Raw genomic sequence first — 20,287 nt, 5'->3', positions numbered from 1 at the left:
GTTTTGATATAAAATTTCAATACAAGTATGACTGCATTATTTACCTCAAATAGTAAAATGTATGCATATACATATATCGCTTAAAAAACTTTCTTCTGGGGCCTGGAGAAACAACACAGTGGGTAAGGTGCTTGCTTTGCATACAGCTGGCCAACCTGAGTTCAATCTCCTGCACGCCACATGTCCCCTGAGTACTTCCAGGAGTGATTCCCGAGTGCAGAACCAGGAGTAATCCTTGAACATTGCCATATGTGGCCTAAAAAAATAAAATTAATACTGGTACTTGCTTTGGCAATACAAACACACTAAAATTGGAATGATACAGAAAAGATTAGCATAGTCCTTGCATAAGAATGACAAGCAAAGTTGTGGGGAAAAATTGGCTTTTTCCCTCCAGAGAAGTCCATGTTCTCTCTTGAACACATATTGATCTTATCTTCTCTCCCTTCACACTTCTTTATGTTTCTTTAAATAACACTATTTTAGGGTCTGGAGAGATGGTACAATGGACAGGGCTCTTGTCTTGCATGTAGTTGACACAGATTCAATCTTGGCACCACATTTGGTCCCCTGAGTGCTGCCAGGATTTATCCCTGAGTACTGAACTGGGAGTAAACCATGAATGCCACCAGGTATAACCCCAAAAAAATTTTTAAAAGGAAAAAGTAAAGCATTCATTTCAATGAATTTACTTTTTTAAATTGTGTTTGGGGGGCTGGAGCAATAGCACAGCAGGTAGGGCATTTGCCTTGCATTCGGCCAACCCGGGTTAGATTCCCAGCATCCCATATGGTCCCCTGAGCACTGCCAGGAGTAATTCCTGAGTGCAAATCCAGGAGTAACCCCTGTACATTGCTAGGTGTGACCCAAAAAGAAAAGAAAGAAAGAAAGAAAGAAAGAAAGAAAGAAAGAAAGAAAGAAAGAAAGAAAAGAGTGATTGACTGGGAAACTGCAGCAATAGCACAGCAGGTAGGCTGTTTGCTAGCACAGGCCAACTCGGGTTTGATTCCTAGCATCCCATATGGTCCCATCCCCGAGCACCATCAGGAGTAATTCCTGTGCATGAACCAGGAGTAACCCCTGTGTTGGGTGTGATTCGAAAAGGCAGAAAAAAAAAAGTGTGTGTGTGTGTGTGTGTGTTTGGACCACACCTGGCAGTGCTTAGGACTTACAGAACTGCACTTCAGAATCAATCCTGGTGATGTTCAGAGGACCATATGTGGTGGCAGGGATTAAACAGAGTCTCACTGTGTGCAAGACAAGCACTTTAACCCCTGTACTATCTCTCCAGTCCTGTAATTTTAGCCTTTAATGCCTGTGTTTGACACAGGAAACACAGAATATGTCTTCCCACAATGCCTTTTCTCCCACATCCAAAACTGTATCCATGTTCTAAGTCAGAGTTTTTTCTTAGCAAGTCCTTTCCAGTTAAACCCACTTCACACCTTATTTAGGAAACCTTAACATCTGTGCCTTTCATGTGTAATACGGCAAACATACCTTGCTTTCCAACTACTAAATATTTCCCCAACAGATTACGAAGTCCCAACAGAGAGAGATTGTTCTTTTGTTACTGAGACTCTTTGTGTATATTAAAAAACGTATTGTAAATTAATCATACTTTTCACTGATCAGAACACCACTTTTATTTTGAAAATTCCAGCCTCCAAATTTCCCAGGGTAATAAAAATAGCTAACATTTGTTTTCTACATACCAGTTACATATTAACTTGTCACATATTAATCTGTAATATTCTCCCATCCGCCTCCTCATATGAATATTATAACTCAGTTGACAGATAAGATGTTAAAGTTCAGCAAGTGAAGAGATGGTACAGGGAATAGGTGCTTGTCTTTTGGGACACCCACTCTGATTTGCCCCCCCTCACACACACACACAAATACACACTCAGTGTATGGTCCCTCAAGCAGGGCCAGGGGTCAGCCCTGAGCACAAGCCCAGAATCAGTACCTGAACAATGCTGGGTGTGGCCACCCCCCCAAAAAAACTAAATTAATTAAATTTGAAAAGTTGCAGTAAGATGACACAATTACTAGGTGGCAGAGCTGATATTTAAACCAAGACAGACCCAAGAGCTGCTTCCTAATGTTTTAGCAAGTAGTATTAAATGTTTTTAGAAAAATGACCCTAGTAGGTTAATCCTCCCTGGCCTAATTTTGCAGATGTACCAGGATTAAGCAGCACAGTTTAACAGTCAATTTTAGGAGTGGAGAGATTCTACAGCAGGTGAGATACTTTCCTTGCACAAGGCCAACCGGCACCTCACATGGTTCACCCCTGACGCTGACAGGCGTGATCCTTGAGTGCAGAGGAGTAAGCCCTGAGAACTACCAGGTGTGATCTTTCACCTCTCCCCCCGCCAGAAAAACCCAAGCAAACAAAAATCCTCCCAAATCCAGTCAACTTTGAATTCAGAGAGAGAAAGAGAGAGAGAGAGAGAAAGAGAGAGAGACTGGGAGCATTGGTGGTGGGATTTGTACACGGGATGAAGGGATGGATGTTGGAACATTACATGACTGAAATCCAATCAGGAACAACTCTGTATGTCACTGTGATTTAATTAAAAAAATAAACACATGGGGGAAATTAAATTAAAATTAAAAAAATAGAAGTAAAATCAAATAAAATAAATTCAATCGCACGTTGTGCCTTTCCCATACTCCCCTCCGCCGCGCCCACTGCATCCCAGACAGCCTACAGGGGGCGCTGCAGGGACAGGTGCAGGAGGGCCGCCCCTGGAGGGCCAAGGTTCGCTCCCTCCCGGCCCCGCCCCTCGGCGGGCGGGGCCAAGGCGGCGCGGGCCGGGCCGTGCGCAGGCGCAGCCGGCCCCGGGGTGTGGGGCTGCTGGGCCGGTGACGTGGCCTGGCAACGTCCGCCGCGGTGCGGCCCTGGGGGAGCCGGCGCTACCGGAACTGCCCGCGGCCTAGCGCCCGCGCCGCGCCGGGGACTGGGAGCCCGAGCCCGGGACGGCCGCGCTGCCATGGGGGAGTGAAGCGCCTGCGCCCGCTGGTCCGCGGCAGCGCCAGACATGCGTCCTCCCCGCGGCGGGGACAGCGGCGGCGGCCCCTGAGCCCCGGGATGGAACAGAAATACGGCGGGGACGTGCTCGCTGGCCCCGCCGGGGGCGGCGGCGGCGGCGGCGGCGGCGGCCTCGGACCGGTGGACGTGCCCAGCGCTCGGTAAGGGACCGGTCGCACTCGCGCCGGGAGCCCCAGCCCGGGCGCACGGGACCGGCGCGCCCTGCCCCCGGCCCCGCGGCTGGTGTGCGGGGCCGCCCGGGACCCCCGAGGGTCCTCGCTCTGGCCCTCGTGCAGTGGCTCCTCCAGACCCCTGACGTCCCGCGGCGTGCCTCGGAGCAGGGGGCGCCGGCCGGGTGGAGTCGGGGATGACCCTCCGCGCGCCGCCACCCCCTCGCTTGGCTGGCCTTCCTGCTGGCGAGACGTGCGCGCCCCGGTCCCCGCACCTCCCGCCCCAACCACGCACGCGGTGCCAGTAGCAGTCCTGATCTTTAAGAAGTGCGTTGGAAGCCAGCCGCCTCTCGGGGGTCCCGCTCGCGCGCGGCCACTGCGGGTCGGGTCCAGTGGGCAGAGACCCACGCCGCGCGAGCAGCGCTGGTGGGAGCGGGGAGGCCCCCTGCCCGGCCTTGGCTTTGGCCCGGCCGGCGTTCTCTGGCTTGGGTCTCGCGTTCCATTATCCTGGGTGGGTTTGGGGGTCGGAAGCGCGTTGCCCTGCAACTGGAGGGAAGAAGATTCCCACCCTCTCGTGGGAGGGCGGAGAGCGCACCGACTGCTGGGACCAGGGAAATCAACGCGTTCTTGGAGACAGAATTTCGTTTTCTGATCTGTGCGTGGGGGCATTTTTTAGTTTTGATGTTAGCAACGTAACGTGGTGAGTAACGAGCCATGTCAGTTACCTTTTACTGTGACAGGGAAAAGCGACTCTGCCCCCTCCCGACTTGGCAGTAGAGGAAACAAACTTGCTATAAAGGAGAGGACTAGCTCAGTTGACAAAAAAGGACTATGGACGGTAGATTAGCTGTATCGGATCAGTAATAAATGTGGTTATCTGGAGTCGATAACCACAGATCTTACAAGTGGCTTCCCGTGTTCCCAGCAAGTACAAGTCTCTAGGGGGAAAGGGGGGGCGTGATGTATAGCGCTTAAATGGTTCTGGGAATGGACAGTATGTGACCAGTCAGGGCAGCCAGATAAAGGGGGTGCTGCTGCACCTTGCCTGTGAACTTGCAGTATTGGATTCCAGAGTTGCGCTTGTCATTGGCAGATGGAATTAAATGAGGGGCTGGTAGAATTGTTTCAGTTTGGGGCAGCCACACCCCATGATTTTAGGGTGGGGGTGCTCAGACCAGTGCTTGAGGGTGGGTCTGTTCCTAGGGGTGTGTGGGGGGGAGGAACCTCTGTTAGAAGGGATAGAACCTGGGCCTCCCACAATCCAAGCAGATGCTGAGTTGTACTCTCTCCCCTGCCCTAGTGCTGATTGCACTTTGAAGAGATTTCAGGAGGCCAAGAATTGTCCTTCCGAGGTTAAAAATCAAATAGTGGGGTTGGAGAGAGAGTACAGCGGGCAGGGTGCTTGCCTGGCATGCTGCTAACCTCGATGCAATCCCTGGCACTCCCATCTTGTCCCCCGCCCTGAGTGATCCCTAAACATAGAGCCAGAAGTAAGTGCTGAGTACTTCAGGGTGTGGCCCAAAAACCAAAAAAGGGAAAGGGGGGGGAAAAGGTGTATCTGCAATAAACTCTAATCTAAAAATTCTTTAATTATAGATTGTGTGTGTGTGTGTGTGTGTGTTTGCCTGAGTACACAAATAAGAATTGTTTTGAAGTGTTTCTGTTTCGGCTACTGTAAGTCCTCTTTACAGGAAAGGGCAGAGGGTGACAAGCCAATATTTACTAAATACCTGTGTTCCAGGTGCTTTGAGTATAGTATCTCAATAAATTTTTAGGACAGTGTTACACACTAAGCTTGTGATTTCCTCAGTACATTTTCCCACAGTCGCACACCTCATAATGGGGTCTGTTACCCAGACCCCATCCGTCAAGCCTCTTACCTTAATACAACATGAAGTATCTATTCACTCAGTCAGACTTGAATTATACATATTGTTTTGTTGCCTTTAATCAGAGAACTGTGAGCTGCTGCAGAAGGCAAAAATCCAAGAAGCAGGTTTGAATGACCCAAACACAGTGTATAAATTAGTAAGCCCTGAAGATAAAAATAAATCAACATTTTCATCAACCAGCTGCTCAAGGATGACTTTTGTAATATCTGCTTTTTTGTTTGTTTTACAGCAGTGCTCCTGGCTCTGTGTTCAGGGCTTATTCCTGGCTCTGCTCAGGGATCACTCCTGGCAGTGCCCTGGGAACCAGACACTGTGCCAAGATCTAACCAGGATCAGCCACGTCTAAAGCAAGCACCTTAATCCCTGTTTTTATTTTTTGTTTGTTTTGTTTTGTTTTGTTTTTGTGGAGCGGGTCACACCCAGTGATGCTCAGCGGTTGCTCCTGGCTCTGCACTCAGGAATTACTCCTGGTGGTATTCGAGGAATCATATGGGATGTCCATGATCCCCAGCACAGCTGGAGTTTGAACTCGGTCATCTCTGTGCAAAGCGAGCACCTTACCTGCTATATCTCTCCAGTCCCTTAACCACTACTTTATCCCCCTGGTCCCTGTAATCTCTGCTTTTGCGTTTTTGTGAGGGGAAAAGTTCAGTATTTTTGATCCACCCCGATGGTGCTCAGTGGAGTGGAGGGGAGATGGAGGGGTTGGGGACTACTCCTGGCTCAGAACTCACTGACAGTTGTGCTGGGGACCATGGACAGGGATCAAATCCACACCTCCAGCATGAAAAGCATTCATATTCAGCGTGTTGAGCTCTTTCTCTGGCCCCTGATCTGCTTTCTAAACATTGAAAATGGGGAAAGAAAGATCATAACTGTATTGTTATCGTTAAGTAATGATTCTGTAGGACCAAGTTGTGCCATTGAAGTGCCAAACGAGAATTATTTAGAAATAACTATATATTGTTAATGCTTAAGAAGTATATAATTTGAGACCAGAGTGAGAGTACAGCAGGTAGGGGGTCGCCCTGCACATGGCTAACCCGGATTCAGTCTGCAGCGTCCCATGTGGTCCCCCTAGCATGCCAGGAGTAGTTCCGGAGTGCAGAGCCAGAAGCAACCCCTGAGCATTGCCGGGTATGGCCCCAAAACAAAAAGAACTGTATAATTTACTGATTTATAAATAATCGTGCTGATTTCTCAGTTGTTATGAGGATTCATTTAGTAAACTGGGCTTAAACACTGTTATTTCTCCAAAGGCTCTTTCCTAGGTGTTAATTTGTATATGCTGCTTCGTGTCCTATGAAATACCCTTCCCTGGCCTTGACACTCCTATAGACTCAGAGGGTCACCTTCACTTGCCTAGTTACAATTAGCTGTGTACACTGTCGTGTTTTTTAGAACTGTTACTTACCTGGCCCACGTAGATGTTTTTCTGTTACCTATCTTTTCTGAAACCTCAGACTCATTGTGGGCAGGCTCTCTCTCGACTAAGTACAGTGTTCAGAGTTATGGACAGTTCCCAGAAATGGGTTTAATTGTTAAGTTACCAAGCCAGGAGAGCTTTAAACAAGTACGAGTGTTTTCTCACATAGAAGAAACCAGAGGCTGCTGGTGTATATCCAGCTTCTCGGTGAGACCATCTAAGAACCTGGATTCTTTGACTTTACCCCCCCGCCCCCCTGCCTGAACCAGTTTTCATCATCAGACTTGTTATAAAACAGACAGCTTTGTTAGATAGTCTCGGCGTTTTTTAAAAATGTAAAAATAGCGGCTGGAGTGATAGCACAGCAGGTAGGGCCTTTGCCTTGCACACAGCCACACAGCTGACCCGGGTTCGATGCCCAGCATCCCATATGGTCCCCTGAGCACCCCCAGGAGTGATTCCTGAGTGCAAAGCCAGGAGTAACCCCTGAGCATCGCCAGGTGTGACCCGAAAAGTTAAAAAAAAAAGTAAAAATAAATTTTACTAGTAAGGAAGCTGTTTGTCTCATGCCTCCCTCAGGCACAGGTGGCACTCCCTCAGGGACATGCCACCTGGCACTGAGTAGGTGAGCAAGGAATGTTTGAAGAAATGGCCCCTGGGCTATGCTCAAGGCTCTTTGTCACGACCAAGGATTCCTAAAGTGTTGTGATTTTTATTTCTCCTGGTCTAGGGGCTGCAGTGATAGTACGGCAGGTAGGGCACTTGCCTTGCAAGCAGATGACCTGGGTTCAGTCCCTGGCATCTCATATAGTCCCTGGAACACTACCAGGAATGATCTAAGTGCAGAGCTAAGGGTAAACCCTAAGCAACTTCAGATTTGGCCTCAAAAGAAAACAAACACAAATATTACTAATCTAAAAAAAAAAATATGGGGACAGGAGTGATAGTCCAGCATAGGGCACTTGACTTGAGTTTCAATTCTCAGTATCCCATATAGTTCCCTGAAAACTGCCAGGAGTGATTTTGAGCACAGAGCCAGACCCCTGAGCATTGCCGGTTGTGGCCCAAAAACTTTAAAAACAAAAAAACCAGCATTTCGTCCCTATTTTCTAGTTTTTCCTTTGGCAATTCCTTTCTTCCTCTTTCTTTGTTTTTTTTTTTTTTCTTTTTTGCCTCACCCCCAGGGACCACTCTCACTCTGCTTAGTGTTCCAGGGTCACTCCTCGAAGTGCAGTGCTGGAAGACTGTGTTGCGGGGGATCAAACTCAGGGTACCTCCTGCACTCCAACCCAGTGAGCCGGTTCCCAGCCAGCCTCCTTTGCTTTTTTTTTTTTAAGGACTCTTACATTATCTCTCCTCTGTCCCTTTCCTCTTTGTGTTGCAGTGACCGGGGTTATACAGACTTAGTTGCAGTGTGTGTACCTTTGGATCACCCACTGGGTTGTGGGTTGACTGGTCATGTGGGTCCGTGAACTCAAGGCCTAACGCTTGTAAGAGAAGTACTTTTCTTTTGATGGCAGCCTGATTTTTTTCAGAGATGCGTAATTCTTTTCTCAGAATATTATGGTCTTTTGTATTTTTTTATACTATTCTCTACCATCTTTGTTACTTTTTCAATTTTTATTATTTTTCTTTGTTTAGTATGCAGTTTTTGGCCACACAGTTTTTTTGCAGTGCTCAGGGCTTACTCCTGGCAGGTTCAAGGAACCATATGGGATTCCAGGGATTGAACCCCGGTCAAGGGCAAGTGCCGTTCCCACTGTATTATCTCTCTGAACCTAGTAGACTTAAGGGATTATTTTTCCAGGGATAGGGAAATAAATAAAATAGTTGGTGCATGTGCTTTGCTTACAGAAAACCTGAATTCAGTCCCTAGCACCATTGGGAGTGATCCCTATACATCACACCCTGAAAACTGGATGTGCCACCCCCACACTCCAGAAAAACAATACGGATTGATTACTCATCCATATTCATATTCATATTCAAAAATCTAGTTAGAAGACCGCTGTATTGGGATTTCTCCCCGAGTTAGTTTCTCTAAGTTCTTTGGCCAGGAGATTGAAGTCTTGCTTTTTTTTTTTAATTTTTTGCTTTTTGGGGGGTCACACCTGGCAATACACAGGGGTTATTCCTGGCTCTGCACTCAGGAATTACTCCTGGCGGTGCTCAGGGGACCATATGGGATGCTGGGAATCAAACTCAGGTCAGCCGTGTGCAAGGCAAACGCCCTACCCGCTGTGGTATCTGAAGTCTTGCTTTTGGAATATTGGGATTAAATGAGAGAAGAGAGGATCTGCAGTAAGAAAGGAAGCTTCCTTAAGCCTCCATGCTTGTAGTTCAGTGCTTTAGCCCTCTTTCCTCGTTGTCTTGCTCTGGACCTTTCCTGAGGCTGAGCCTCATATCTCCTGATTGCCTGGTTTGTACTGATGGGAATCTGTGCTTCTAGTTACTGCATGATGTGTGAACAAGCCTCCATTTTTCCAGCTCCCTTTATGGGGCACTTTTAATTCCAGAGCCTTTCCAGGCTAGGGGTGTTGTCAGTTGGCATTTCCGCCACAGCCCTCACTGCAGTTACTGAGCAAAGCAGAGGAAGAGGAAGCCTCGTGTTGGATAACTTTGGTTTATCCTTGCGCCTCACGCAGGGAGGTTAGTTTATTGAGATACATCCCTCAGATGCTCCTAAGGCACACCCAATTTGATCAGGATCACACACTCCTAATCCTATATTGATTTTCTCTTTCCTTTATATCCTTTGCATGGTTTAGCATTGTCCTTTTTGTATAGACACAGGAAGACAGTTCATGCTATGCCTTTGTAACATGGACTCCGGATAATATTTACTCCTGGGCATGCATCTTATTTACCTGACTTAAGTCTCAGTTACCCTTACTTCCTAACACTCCCAAAAGGAGGGTACCAGTGAGGGACTTAGATGGGCCCGGGGCAAACTGTAAGCTACCCTGGCATCGGAAAAGGGCCAAGTGCCAAATGAAGTATAATAAGTTAAGAGCATGGTCATAGCGCAAACTCTTTCATGACCCAAAGAAATAACTGAACAAGGACTCTGCTGGGGTTAGGAAAGACTACCTTGGCCTGAGGACCGTCGTCTGGGAAATACAGCAAGATAGCCCCAGGAAGAGCCACTTCCTTAGCTTAATATATCTCTTACTGTATTCATACAAAATGACTAGAAATATTAGTAAAAAGTAAATTGAATATGATTGTTTAAATAGATTACTAGTTTAGGAAAGGAGAAACCAGTAGACCTTAGATGGAATCCCACCTTGAGCACATCTCCTAGTAATCTAGAGTGCGAGACCCCCAGATGGGATTTTTGTCCTTGAGTTGATCTCCTAGATGAACTTCTCCTGAAGGAGGGTATTTACGTCTGTTTATTGCTAGGATTGTGTTCAACCCCAATGTAACCTGTCCACACGGCAGAGTCTGGCAAACTCCCTGTGGCGTACCCAATATGCCCAATACCAGTAACAATGATGGGTCTCATTCTCCTAACCCTGAATGAGCTTTGATATGGCACTTAAAAAAAAAAAATCTCAGGGTTAGAACAAAGGAGACATAGAAGGAGACGTTACTGGGGCCTGCTCGAGGCAATCAACAAACAACAGGATGTTGGTGATGGTAATGTTCAACCCCACCTATATGTACCCCGCCCCGCCCTTCACGAATTCTACATAACTAATGCTGTGAAAAAATGAATAAACGATCACTGATTACCAGCCTCTTTCTTCGTCCATCGCAATTGGCCACCTGAGTTTGGGGAGGTGGCCCTTGGCCACCGATGTATGCGTTGCGCACCCGTACTTTGAACTCATACTTCTGGACTATAGCCCTCTAGATTCATCATAAAGTTCATTTTTATTTTCACCTTTCTAATAGGGGGTGCACCTGGCAATGTTGAGAGCTGAGTTAGGACAGGGAGTGCAGTGCTGGGATCACACTTGGTGCTTGACACCTGCCAGTCGTGTGCTCTAGCCCATGGTTTCTGGGTTCTTTTTTTTTTTTTTTTTATCTCTTTGGGAATACCATTTTTTTTTGTTCCTCCCCCCAACACACACACACACACACACACACACACACACACATATACTTTTTTGTTTTTTCAGAGGTTGGTTTTGGTAGGGGCCCTTCCGAGCAGTACTTTCGGGCCTGCGTGCCGTACCCAGCAGTACTCTGGCAAGCAGGCCTGACAGCCACGGCTAGGACAAGACCGTGCAGAGTGCTGGGGCCCCTGTAGTGCTGGGCACTGCTTCAGACCTTGCCCAGTAGTACTGGCAATCCCTGACCTCGACACTGTCTCCCTAGCCCTGTTTTGCTGTTGTTGTTATGTTCTTAATCTTGTAAGAGGCTGTGTAATGTATACATTTGTGTACCTTGAAAGTAACAGTCTGGGGGCCGGAGTGGTAGTACAGAAGGTAGGGCATTTGCCTGGCATGCAGCTGATCTGGATTCGATTCCTGGTATCCCATATGGTCCTCCAAGCATTGCCAGGAGTAATTCCTGAGTGCAGACCCCTGAGCATCGCTGGGTGTGACACAAAAAGAAAAAAAAAGGAAATAATAATCTGAAATGTATATGCTAAGGTGTTAACAGTAGTTGTGTGGATGATGAGGGCTTTAGTATTGTTTCATCTTTATTTGTATGAGTTTATGGTTTCTATTACCTGTATAATTAAGGGGGGGGGAGTATTACAGAGTTCCTTGGGGTTTTACTGATACTGAAGCTTGTTTTTTACTTTTCAGGTTAACGATATATATTGTGTTGCTATGCCTCACCAAATTTTTGAAGGCTGTTGGACTTTTTGAATCATATGATCTCCTAAAAGTAGTTCACATTGTTCAATTTATTTTTATATCAAAACTTGGGTAAGTATGATTTTTTTCCTTTGACTGTTTCTTATTTTGTTTTTTTGATAATCCTGTTTGACCAGAATATCATTAGGAAATATTGCATAGACTATTTTACTCTGTTTATTGCAAAGCCTGACATGAATATGTACGGTTTTTAAGAATGAGTACCCTAAAGTACCAGAAAAAAGACTTTTATATACGGAGCATTGTATGTACTAGTTTGCTAAAATATAGACTGTTTGTTTAGTTTGTGTTAATGGGGATAGTATGCTTTTTCTGGCAGCTTTTACATTCGGTCCACTTCAGTGTCACATCAGCTAGCCTCCAAAAAAGTCACTCTTATTCTGAAAGAATAAGAGTGAAACAGGCCATCATGGGTTTGTGAGTTTATAGACAGCTTTGAATAGTGGAGCACATGCCTCAAATGCCTGAAGCCCTGGATTCAGTTCCCAGCACCGCAGCAAATAAAAGTGGTTTTAACCTCACAGTCTCAGAAGTCTCAGTGGCTGCCTGAAGGATTCTGGGGCTTGGGGTATTTTTTTTTTTTTGGTGTGGTTTTTTTTTTGTCCATTTGTTTGGGGGTTTTGTTTTGTTTCATTTTTGGGCGGAGGGTGGGGAGGTTGGGAACCATGCTTGGTGATAGTCAGGGCTTACTCCTCACTCTGTGTACAGGGATCACTCCTGGTGGGCTCAGAAGACCATATCTGGTACCCATATCATAGGTGCAAAACAAGTGCTCTACCCACTGTACTATCTCTCTGGTCCGAGGGTTCTCAGCTATATTCCTGGTGTGGCCCCACCTTCTTCGGGCACCAAATGTTGCCTCAGCCATGTTTTGGCACAATTGCTTCTTACCGTCTCGTGCAAGCACATTGTTTTCTGTTTACTGCATGCTCCTCACACTGCAAGATCCTTGGGTAATACAACTTTGACATTGTTCTGCAGCTAATAAGAAATTCTCTCTTAAAATTCTCTGGGCTTTGAAATTAATGGCGACCATCATCTTTAATAAAAATCTGTTGGAAACGTTAGGGAGGACTGAGCAATAGTGCAGTTCATAGGGTGTTTGCCTTACGTGCAGCCAACCCAGTACTCCATATGGTCCCCTGCGCACTGTGAGGAATTTCGATACCAGAGTGTAAAGTCAAGAGTAGCCCCTTAGCATCGCCAGGTGTGGCCCAAAAAATGCCTCCCAAAATAAACAATTTTTTAAAATATTCTTAAAACCTTAGGAAATATAATTTTAGTAATTATCAAATGTGACTATTAGGGAAATCTAAGTACCACTATATTATTTTATGTGACTAGTTTAGAAATAAGTGTCAAGTCATAATCTTTATTACAGTTATTTTAAAATTTGATGTCACTAAATTTTGGAGAAAATACTAATTATTTTGTTAAAGTATGAAAAAATATTGAGACTTCTTTTCTTTTGTGGTTTGTGACTGGTTGTAAAGACGGTTGCAAAAAAAGGAGTTCCCAGTATGTTGCAGTAGAAGCTTTAGAATTCTGCCCTTTTTAAATAAATACAGCTCTGGGGGCTGGAGCAATAGCACAGCAGGTAGAGCGTTTGCCTTGGACGCGGCCGAACCGGGTTCGATTCGCAGCATCCCATATGGTCCCCTGAGCACCACCAGGAGTAATTCCTGAGTGCAGAGCCAGGAGTAACCCCTGTGCATCGCCAGGTGTGACCCAAAAAGCAAAAATAAATAAATATAGCTCTCCTCTAATGCTTCTCTAGAGGATAACATACTTTGCAGTCTCTGGAGTAGTCGTTTAAATATAAGTGTCTTGGGGGTAGAGGAATCATGCAGAGGCTCAGAGCACCTACCTTGAAAGGTGCTCTTTCAAGCCTGTGGTGTTGAGTTCAAATTCCCGTTGTCAAGAGCCTGGGCATAGCTCAGTGGCCCGGTTCGTGTGTTTTACATCCTGGAGCCCCAGGGTCGGTCCTCAGGAGTGAAGACCAAGCATCAAGCTGGGACCAGCCCCTGAGAACCTGGCCGGGTGTGACCTTAAAAGCAAAACAAAACAAAATTCCTGCATGCCATGTGCATGTGTCCAGCACAATCCAGGCAGCTTGCTCTTAGAGCCCGGAGAGCTCTGCTCTCGATCCCTGGGGCTGCAGCCATGTGTATAAGCCCTGTGGCTTAAAAGATGTGCGAGCACCGCGGCCAGAAACGTGACCCCTGGCTAGCACATGCATGAGCGTCACAGACCCCTGGCAAACACCGCCATCGTAACGTGCATGCACCCCACTGACAGCGTGGGCCCAAAAACACGGGTTCTGAGTACCTCAGATAAAGGAGTGCCAGCCGCAGTGAGCACTGCTGCTGAGTCTATCCAAGCCCCAGTGACAACAGCAAAAATTCACAAGCACCACGGCCAGGCCTCAGTGCAGCCTTGGTCATCAACAGCTAAAGGAGGGGGGGACTTTTTAAAAAAGCAGAGAATCTTTGGCGTCAGAAAGATAGTACAGGGGCTAAAGCAACAGCACAGCGGGTAGGGCGTTTGCCTTGCACGCAGCCAACGTGGCCAACACAGGTTCAATTCCCAGCATCCCATATGGTCCCCTGAGCACCACCAGGAGTAATTCCTGAGTGCATGAGCCAGGAGTAACCCCTGAGCATCACCGGGTGTGACCCAAAAAGCAAAAAAAAAAAAAAAGAACGATAGTACAGCTGGTAGGGTGCTTTTGTCTTGCACGCAGATGACCTGGGTTTTATCCCCGTTACCCCATATGGACCCCCAAGCCCACCAGGAGTGATTCGTGAGTGTGGAGCCAGCAGTAAGCCCTGAGCACAGCCAGGTGTGGCCCTAAAACAAAACCAAAATTTTTTCAAAGGCATAGAATTCTTGTACTTAAAATATATATATATATGTATAGTTACTTCAGACTATTCTTGTAACGTAAGATTGATTGATGCTAATGTTTCAATGTTTGCAGGACTGCATTTTTTATGGTTTTGTTTCAAAAGCCATTTTCTTCTGGGAAGAGTATTACCAAACGCCAGGTGAGTAAAAAGTGTAACCTTTTCCCTAGTTTTCTTTCAGTGGGTCAGGAATCCAGTGCTCTGTCCTTGCCCAGGGTCCCTTAGTGATTTATCGAATTGTACACCAGAATAGTGATTCACTTGCCGCTGTTGACTTGTCTTTCCAGAATTGAGACTTCAGGACTAAATTAATTGCTAAATTAGTGAGATGTTTAAAGAAGAAAGTAGAAAAATTGTAAACCATGGAAGAACTGGTCCTTAGTAGAAAGCTGACCACTGGGTAGGGAGGTGGCATAGTTCAGGGAAGGGACCACCACGTGCTGAAAGTGTTGTGCATGGGCATCTCAGTAACAGTATTGTAAACCATGGTACCTAAAAGGGGCTGGGGGGACAAAAGAAAAAAATGCCTGTTATGGAGACAGACTAGAGGGTAGGAAGGAACCTTGGGACATTGGTGGCAGGTAGGGGACACTGGTGAAGGGATTGGTGTCTGGAACATTGTATACTTGAAACCCAATCATGAATAATTGTAACTTTGTAATTCACAGTGATTCAATAAAATTTTTGACAATTTTAAAGTGTGTTTATAATTATTTTCTGTAACAAAAGCTTTTCTAAAAAATTTACAAATCAGACATGGGTATGTTGCTCGAGAACTTAATAGGAATGGCACTGGGAAGTAGATAGAGAATGGGGATTAAAAGTTGAGTCCTCGTGGACTGGAGAGACAGTACAGGAATGGTGTTGCTTGCCATGCTAACCCCAGTTTGATCACCGGCACTGAGTATGGTGCGCCCTGAGTACCAGCAAGAGTGATCCCTGAGCACAGAGCCAGGAGTAAGCCTGAGCATCATAGGGTGTGGCCGAAAAAAAGAAGAATGGCTAGAATTATGATTACGGCTAGATTAGAATAGACAACCTCTCTGATCTTTCAGAAGGGACAGGACAGTGAGGGTCCTGGGCATTTTGGATATAGAGAAGGTGCAGTAACTTTGTATACCAAAATCATAAACATGAACAATGGTAACCCTGTTATTTAAACTATGATTAATATTTGTGTAGATTGGAGGAAGAGAGAACCTTCTACAGTCACGAAAATTCATATTATATGTCCCACTTACGCTTACTTTTGGCAGATTTTTCTGTTTTCTCACCTGTAAAACAGACAGGGGATATAGCTTTGTAATGGATCAGTAAGGAAAGCTCTAATACATATAAAGTCATGGAGAGAGTAAACTGTAGACTACCTTTCACTGCTACCATTACCATTCCCTTCGAGTATTTCAGGTTCGGGATCTTTACCATAAATACCCTGCACAGTCATCTCTTTGTACAGTCATTATATCCTGCTCTTTGTTTCATATATGCCACAGCTTAGAAACATAAGATTTATTTTTATTAGAACAACAGACCTAAGTATCTCCATTTTAGAGACAAGAGCATCATGGAAAATAGGGTTAATTTGTTTGGGGACAGGAGGTTGGGCCACTTGTGGCTCAGACAGAGCTTTGGAGTCACCCTTGGGAGTGGTGAAGGAACCTGGGGACTAGGGCCAGCCACATGCTGAGTGAGCACCTCATCCTCTGTACTATCTCTCTGGCCTAGGATTAATAATTATACTCCTTCAACTGTTTCTTTTCAAATGCTCAAAGCCCTGAATGTTGTTGAAGGGATTTAAAGGCTAAAACATTTTTTTGTTAGAAAACTAGTAAAAACTAATGAAAAAGAGAATTTTTTTCAATTTTTTTATTACCGTGAAGTAATTAGAGGGCTGGAACAACAGTACAGGCTGGAACAATAGCACTTGCCCTGCATGAGGTCAACCCCAGTTACAGGACCACGTTAATCCAAGCCCGTCCAGGATTAATTCCTAGAGCCAGGAATAAGCCCTGAGCATTGCCATTGTGGCCAGAAAATTTTTTAAAAAGCACTGTAGCACTGTCTTCCGTTGATCGTTGATTTGCTCTAACGGGCACCAGTAACATTAACACAGTAATATTGTGAGACTTGTTACTGTATTTGGCATACCAAATAAGCCATGGGTAGCTTGCCAGGCTTTTCCGTTCGGGTGAGATGTTCACAGTAGCTTGCCGGGCTCTCCGAGAGGGGCGGAGGAATAGAACCCGGGTCGGCCATGTGCAAGGCAAATGCCCTGCCTGCTCCAACCCCCTCCCCACCAAAAAAAAAAAAAAAGTTTTACCAAAAGAAGATTCTAACTCTAAGGAGAATGTGACATAGAGGGAGGGACAGAGAGACAGAGAAGGGATTGTGGCTACCAGAGAAAGATTGAGTAAAGGAAGAGATATTAGGCACCCCAGGCTCAGATGCAGATGATTTTAGGAAAGCGTTCTGTAGGAAAGCAAATCTAAGGGTCAGAGATGTGACTCCGTGGAAGACCACATACTCCATGTGGGCAGCCTGGATTCAATGCCTGGACTGAAAAAGGGGTGGGGGGGAGAAAAAACATTCCACCATCTAATACTATCATGCAAACCTAAATTTCATGGACTCCTAACTTTTTTTTTACTTTAGAATATGTCATTTTTTAGCCTTTTAAATTTGTGATATTACTATCTTTACCTTTGTCTCTTATTGAAGATTTTGAGATATTTACCAGAGCATATATATGTATATGACTGAATTTTTGGTTGCTGTTGTGTCTTTTTATTTATAGTGGATCAAAATATTTAAACATGCAGTTGCTGGGTGTATCATTTCTCTCCTGTGGTTTTTTGGCCTTACTCTTTGTGGACCATTAAGGTAAATTAAAGTGCATATCTTGATTCTATTTTTAATATTAGCTTTTATCTACTTTGATATTACACATGTCAGATTACATGCCAGTGTCACTTCTATAGCATTGGCTATAACTCAGCAAATAGGCTAGCTCTCTGATGAATCCATTCGTATGTTGTTGATATTATAGCTGTCTCACCCATTTGAATTCACTGAATTTCAGAAAATTTTTAGCCTAAGAGATTTTCTTTTTAATCACTGGTATTCTGTTTTAGTGGCTAATTTTAGAAATAAAAAGTTAAATAAGAAAATAAACCAATAAAGAAGAGATCAGAATCTTTGAATTTTTTTAAAGGTATTTTCTTAAGTACTGTGATTTGATTATAAATGACATTTGATTCTAAATAAATGTCTTGGAAATAGTGTGTCAGTCATCAGATTTAAGTTGAATTAACTCAGGATGGGGAAGACAGTTCAAAGGGCTGCTCGCAGGAGAGAGGGCTGGGTTCCATCACCAGCACCATGCAGTCCCCACGTGTGGCTGGGAGCCACTCCAGGCACTGAGTCAGAAATGAATAGCCCCCATGCTTTGCCTGTGGACCGCGACAGAACAAAACCCGCATACGGGCTGAATGTTCCAAGTAGGGAGCAGTCTAGAACTCTGTTGTAACCCATGAGTCTAGAGGTGCAGAAACCAAGGCCAGGAAGGATGGGGCAGGCCAGAGGCATCAAGGCCAAGGCACAGCAGGAAGGGGCCAGGCCTGGGCCTCATCTCCGAATCAGTGCTGTGGAGGCGGCAGTGGAAACGAATGCAGTCACCCTGCTGGGGCTATTTTAGGCCAGCCCGGAAGGAGCAGTTAACTCACATTTCACATTCCTCTAGATGTGTTTGGTGTCATGTTTTTGTGTAAATGGGTCAGTTCAATGGGCCAGTGATAAAGAGCCTCTTCATTTAAAAGGAACTGTAACATGTAGCTGTTCATAGTCCTGTTTTGATGTTTTCCTGTCTCCTGTGAGTTTTACTTATTGCCTAAAAGTATACGGAAAAGGGGTCTTGCCATTGATGAGCAGAGGGAATTATGAGGAGGCTCAGTAAAATGAAGGGTGTTCTCAAGAATTTCATTCTGGATACTAAAGTGGACCTGAGCACCAAGGTGGTGTGTCCCAGAAACCAAAAATAAACTTTTTTCAAGAGTAACTCTAACTAGATATGTTTCTGATAATAATTAAGCCTACTGTATTCAACTCCCCAAAGGAAAAAACCTTACCAGTATCTTTAAAAACTTACATATCCCCCCATCATTAGGTAATAGTGAGCATATCTAGTTTTCATTATCGTTTTCTTTGTAGTTTTACCACATCTGCACATTATCATTTTAGTATTTAACCTTATAAGTTTCTCACTTTATAAATACAATTACGTTGCGTATATTTTTCTGCAGCATACTTTCCATTCAATGTGTGTTTGAGATTTGCCCATTTTAATGCATGTAAGTTTAGCTGTGTGTATATGCTCACAGCGCACCACACACACTACATTTCTGTGGGCATTTATGCCTCCAGTTTGGGGCTCCTGCAAACAGTGCTTCTGCAACAGTCTTGTGTTTCCTGTACACACACACAAGATATTTGTGTGATGTAACCCTGTTAATAATGTTGGTGGTATTGTAGTACTAGCTTTCTAGGTAGGTAATGCCAAAGTATTTTCTAAATCAGTTGTACCTGTTTATTATTCCCATAATATTTTATGAAATCAGGGGAAATTTTTGTTTAACTCTAACTCATTTGTTTTCCTGATAAAAATTAGATGTATCTCATGAAAGATAATGTTGGGCTTTTTTTTTTTTTTTTTAGAACTCTGCTGCTTTTTGAACACAGTGATATTGTTGTCATCTCACTACTTAGTGTTTTGTTCACTAGTTCTGGAGGAGGACCAGCCAAGGTAGAATTTTCCATTATTAGTTACAAGCAAAAAATTTATCCCAAGCGATATATTTTAGAATTTAAAAGGATGCAGGACTTTGTGCTGTTGTTCATTTTATTATTTTCTTACAGATGTTTTGGTTGTTACTCTTTTTGTTGGAGAGGGATGTTGGACCACACCCAGCAGTGCTCAGGGCTTACTCCTGGTTCTGTGCTAAGGGCTCACGCCTGGTGCTGCTCAGGGGACCATATGTCGTGCTGGGATCCAACTAGATCAGCTGTGTGTAAGGCAGATGTCTGCCTTCCTATACTGTCTCTTCAGCTCTGGTTTTTACTTTTAATTTTGAAATATATATTCCTTAAAAGTTGCAAACTAGGGGCTGGAGACATAGCACAGCAGGTAGGGCGTTTGCCTTGCAGGCGGCCAACCCGGGTTCGATTCCCAGCATCCCATATGGTCCCCTGAGCACCGCCAGGAGTAACTCCTGAGTGCAGAGCCAGGAATAACCCCTGTGCATTGCCAGGTATGACCCAAAAAGCAAAAAAAAAAAAGAAAAAAGAAAAGTTGCAAAATAGCTCCATATATCCCTTGCTTAGTTGGGTTTATTGGGGGATTTTTGTTTTTTGTTTCAGGGTACCATATTCAAGCAGTACTCCAGGGACCCTGCAGTGCCAGGGATCGAACCCAGGCTCCCCTCATGCAAAGCTTGCACACCAGCCCATTAAGCTGGCTCTTAATGAGCCAGGTACTCTGTGCCTTTAAATATCCTGCAGAATATGTTGGAGCTTTTATATGCAAAAATTATTATCAACTTGTGTAGTATCAGAACTTCAATGTTAGGTATTTTTTAAATTAAAAAATATTTTTCTTTAGTATTTTATATTCTCATGGTCTTTAAAATCAACTCTTTTAAAAAAACCTTCCTGAGTATTCTTTTCTTTGTTTTCAGACAAGAGGGGCTACTTTTTTCATTATTGCTGTGATCTGCCTGTTGCTTTTCGACAATGATGACCTCATGGCTAAGATGGCTGAACACCGTATCCTTTTCTAATACAGTGCAGAAAAATAGAAGAATGGCAGAACAAAGAAAAAAAAGGAGACTGATTGCATTAAATTATCATCACGAATGAGCGTGTCATAGCTCAGTATAGCTAAACTGGTATTCAAATAATGAAAAAAATAATTATAAATTAAGTATAGTATCTTGATATTTTCTGTAGCACTCCAAATTTAGGGAT

The 20,287-nt window shown here is 44.7% G+C and overlaps 1 protein-coding gene and 1 non-coding gene across 2 annotated transcripts in view; both read left to right on the top strand.

Moving 5' to 3' along the window:
• Positions 1-283: 283 nt before the first annotated feature.
• LOC130021931 (U6 spliceosomal RNA) lies at positions 284-388 on the top strand. Its single transcript, XR_008792257.1, has one exon. It is a non-coding gene; the product is annotated as a U6 spliceosomal RNA (small nuclear RNA).
• A 2,477-nt stretch (positions 389-2,865) lies between these two features.
• SLC30A5 (solute carrier family 30 member 5) overlaps positions 2,866-20,287 on the top strand; it is a 33,068-nt gene continuing 15,646 nt past the window's right edge. Inside the window, exons 1-6 of the mRNA XM_056112664.1 lie at positions 2,866-3,201; positions 11,292-11,414; positions 14,344-14,410; positions 17,064-17,149; positions 18,980-19,067; positions 19,999-20,086. Coding sequence (XP_055968639.1) covers positions 3,101-3,201; positions 11,292-11,414; positions 14,344-14,410; positions 17,064-17,149; positions 18,980-19,067; positions 19,999-20,086 — 553 coding nt within the window. The 5' untranslated portion in view covers positions 2,866-3,100. The remainder of the gene's footprint in view (positions 3,202-11,291; positions 11,415-14,343; positions 14,411-17,063; positions 17,150-18,979; positions 19,068-19,998; positions 20,087-20,287) is intronic.

The sequence above is a fragment of the Sorex fumeus genome, unplaced genomic scaffold (assembly GCF_029834395.1).
Source record: "Sorex fumeus unplaced genomic scaffold, SorFum_2.1 ptg000018l, whole genome shotgun sequence".
NCBI lineage: Eukaryota > Metazoa > Chordata > Mammalia > Eulipotyphla > Soricidae > Sorex > Sorex fumeus.
Note: the sequence above shows the minus strand (reverse complement) of the source record. Positions and strands in the feature narration are given on the sequence as shown.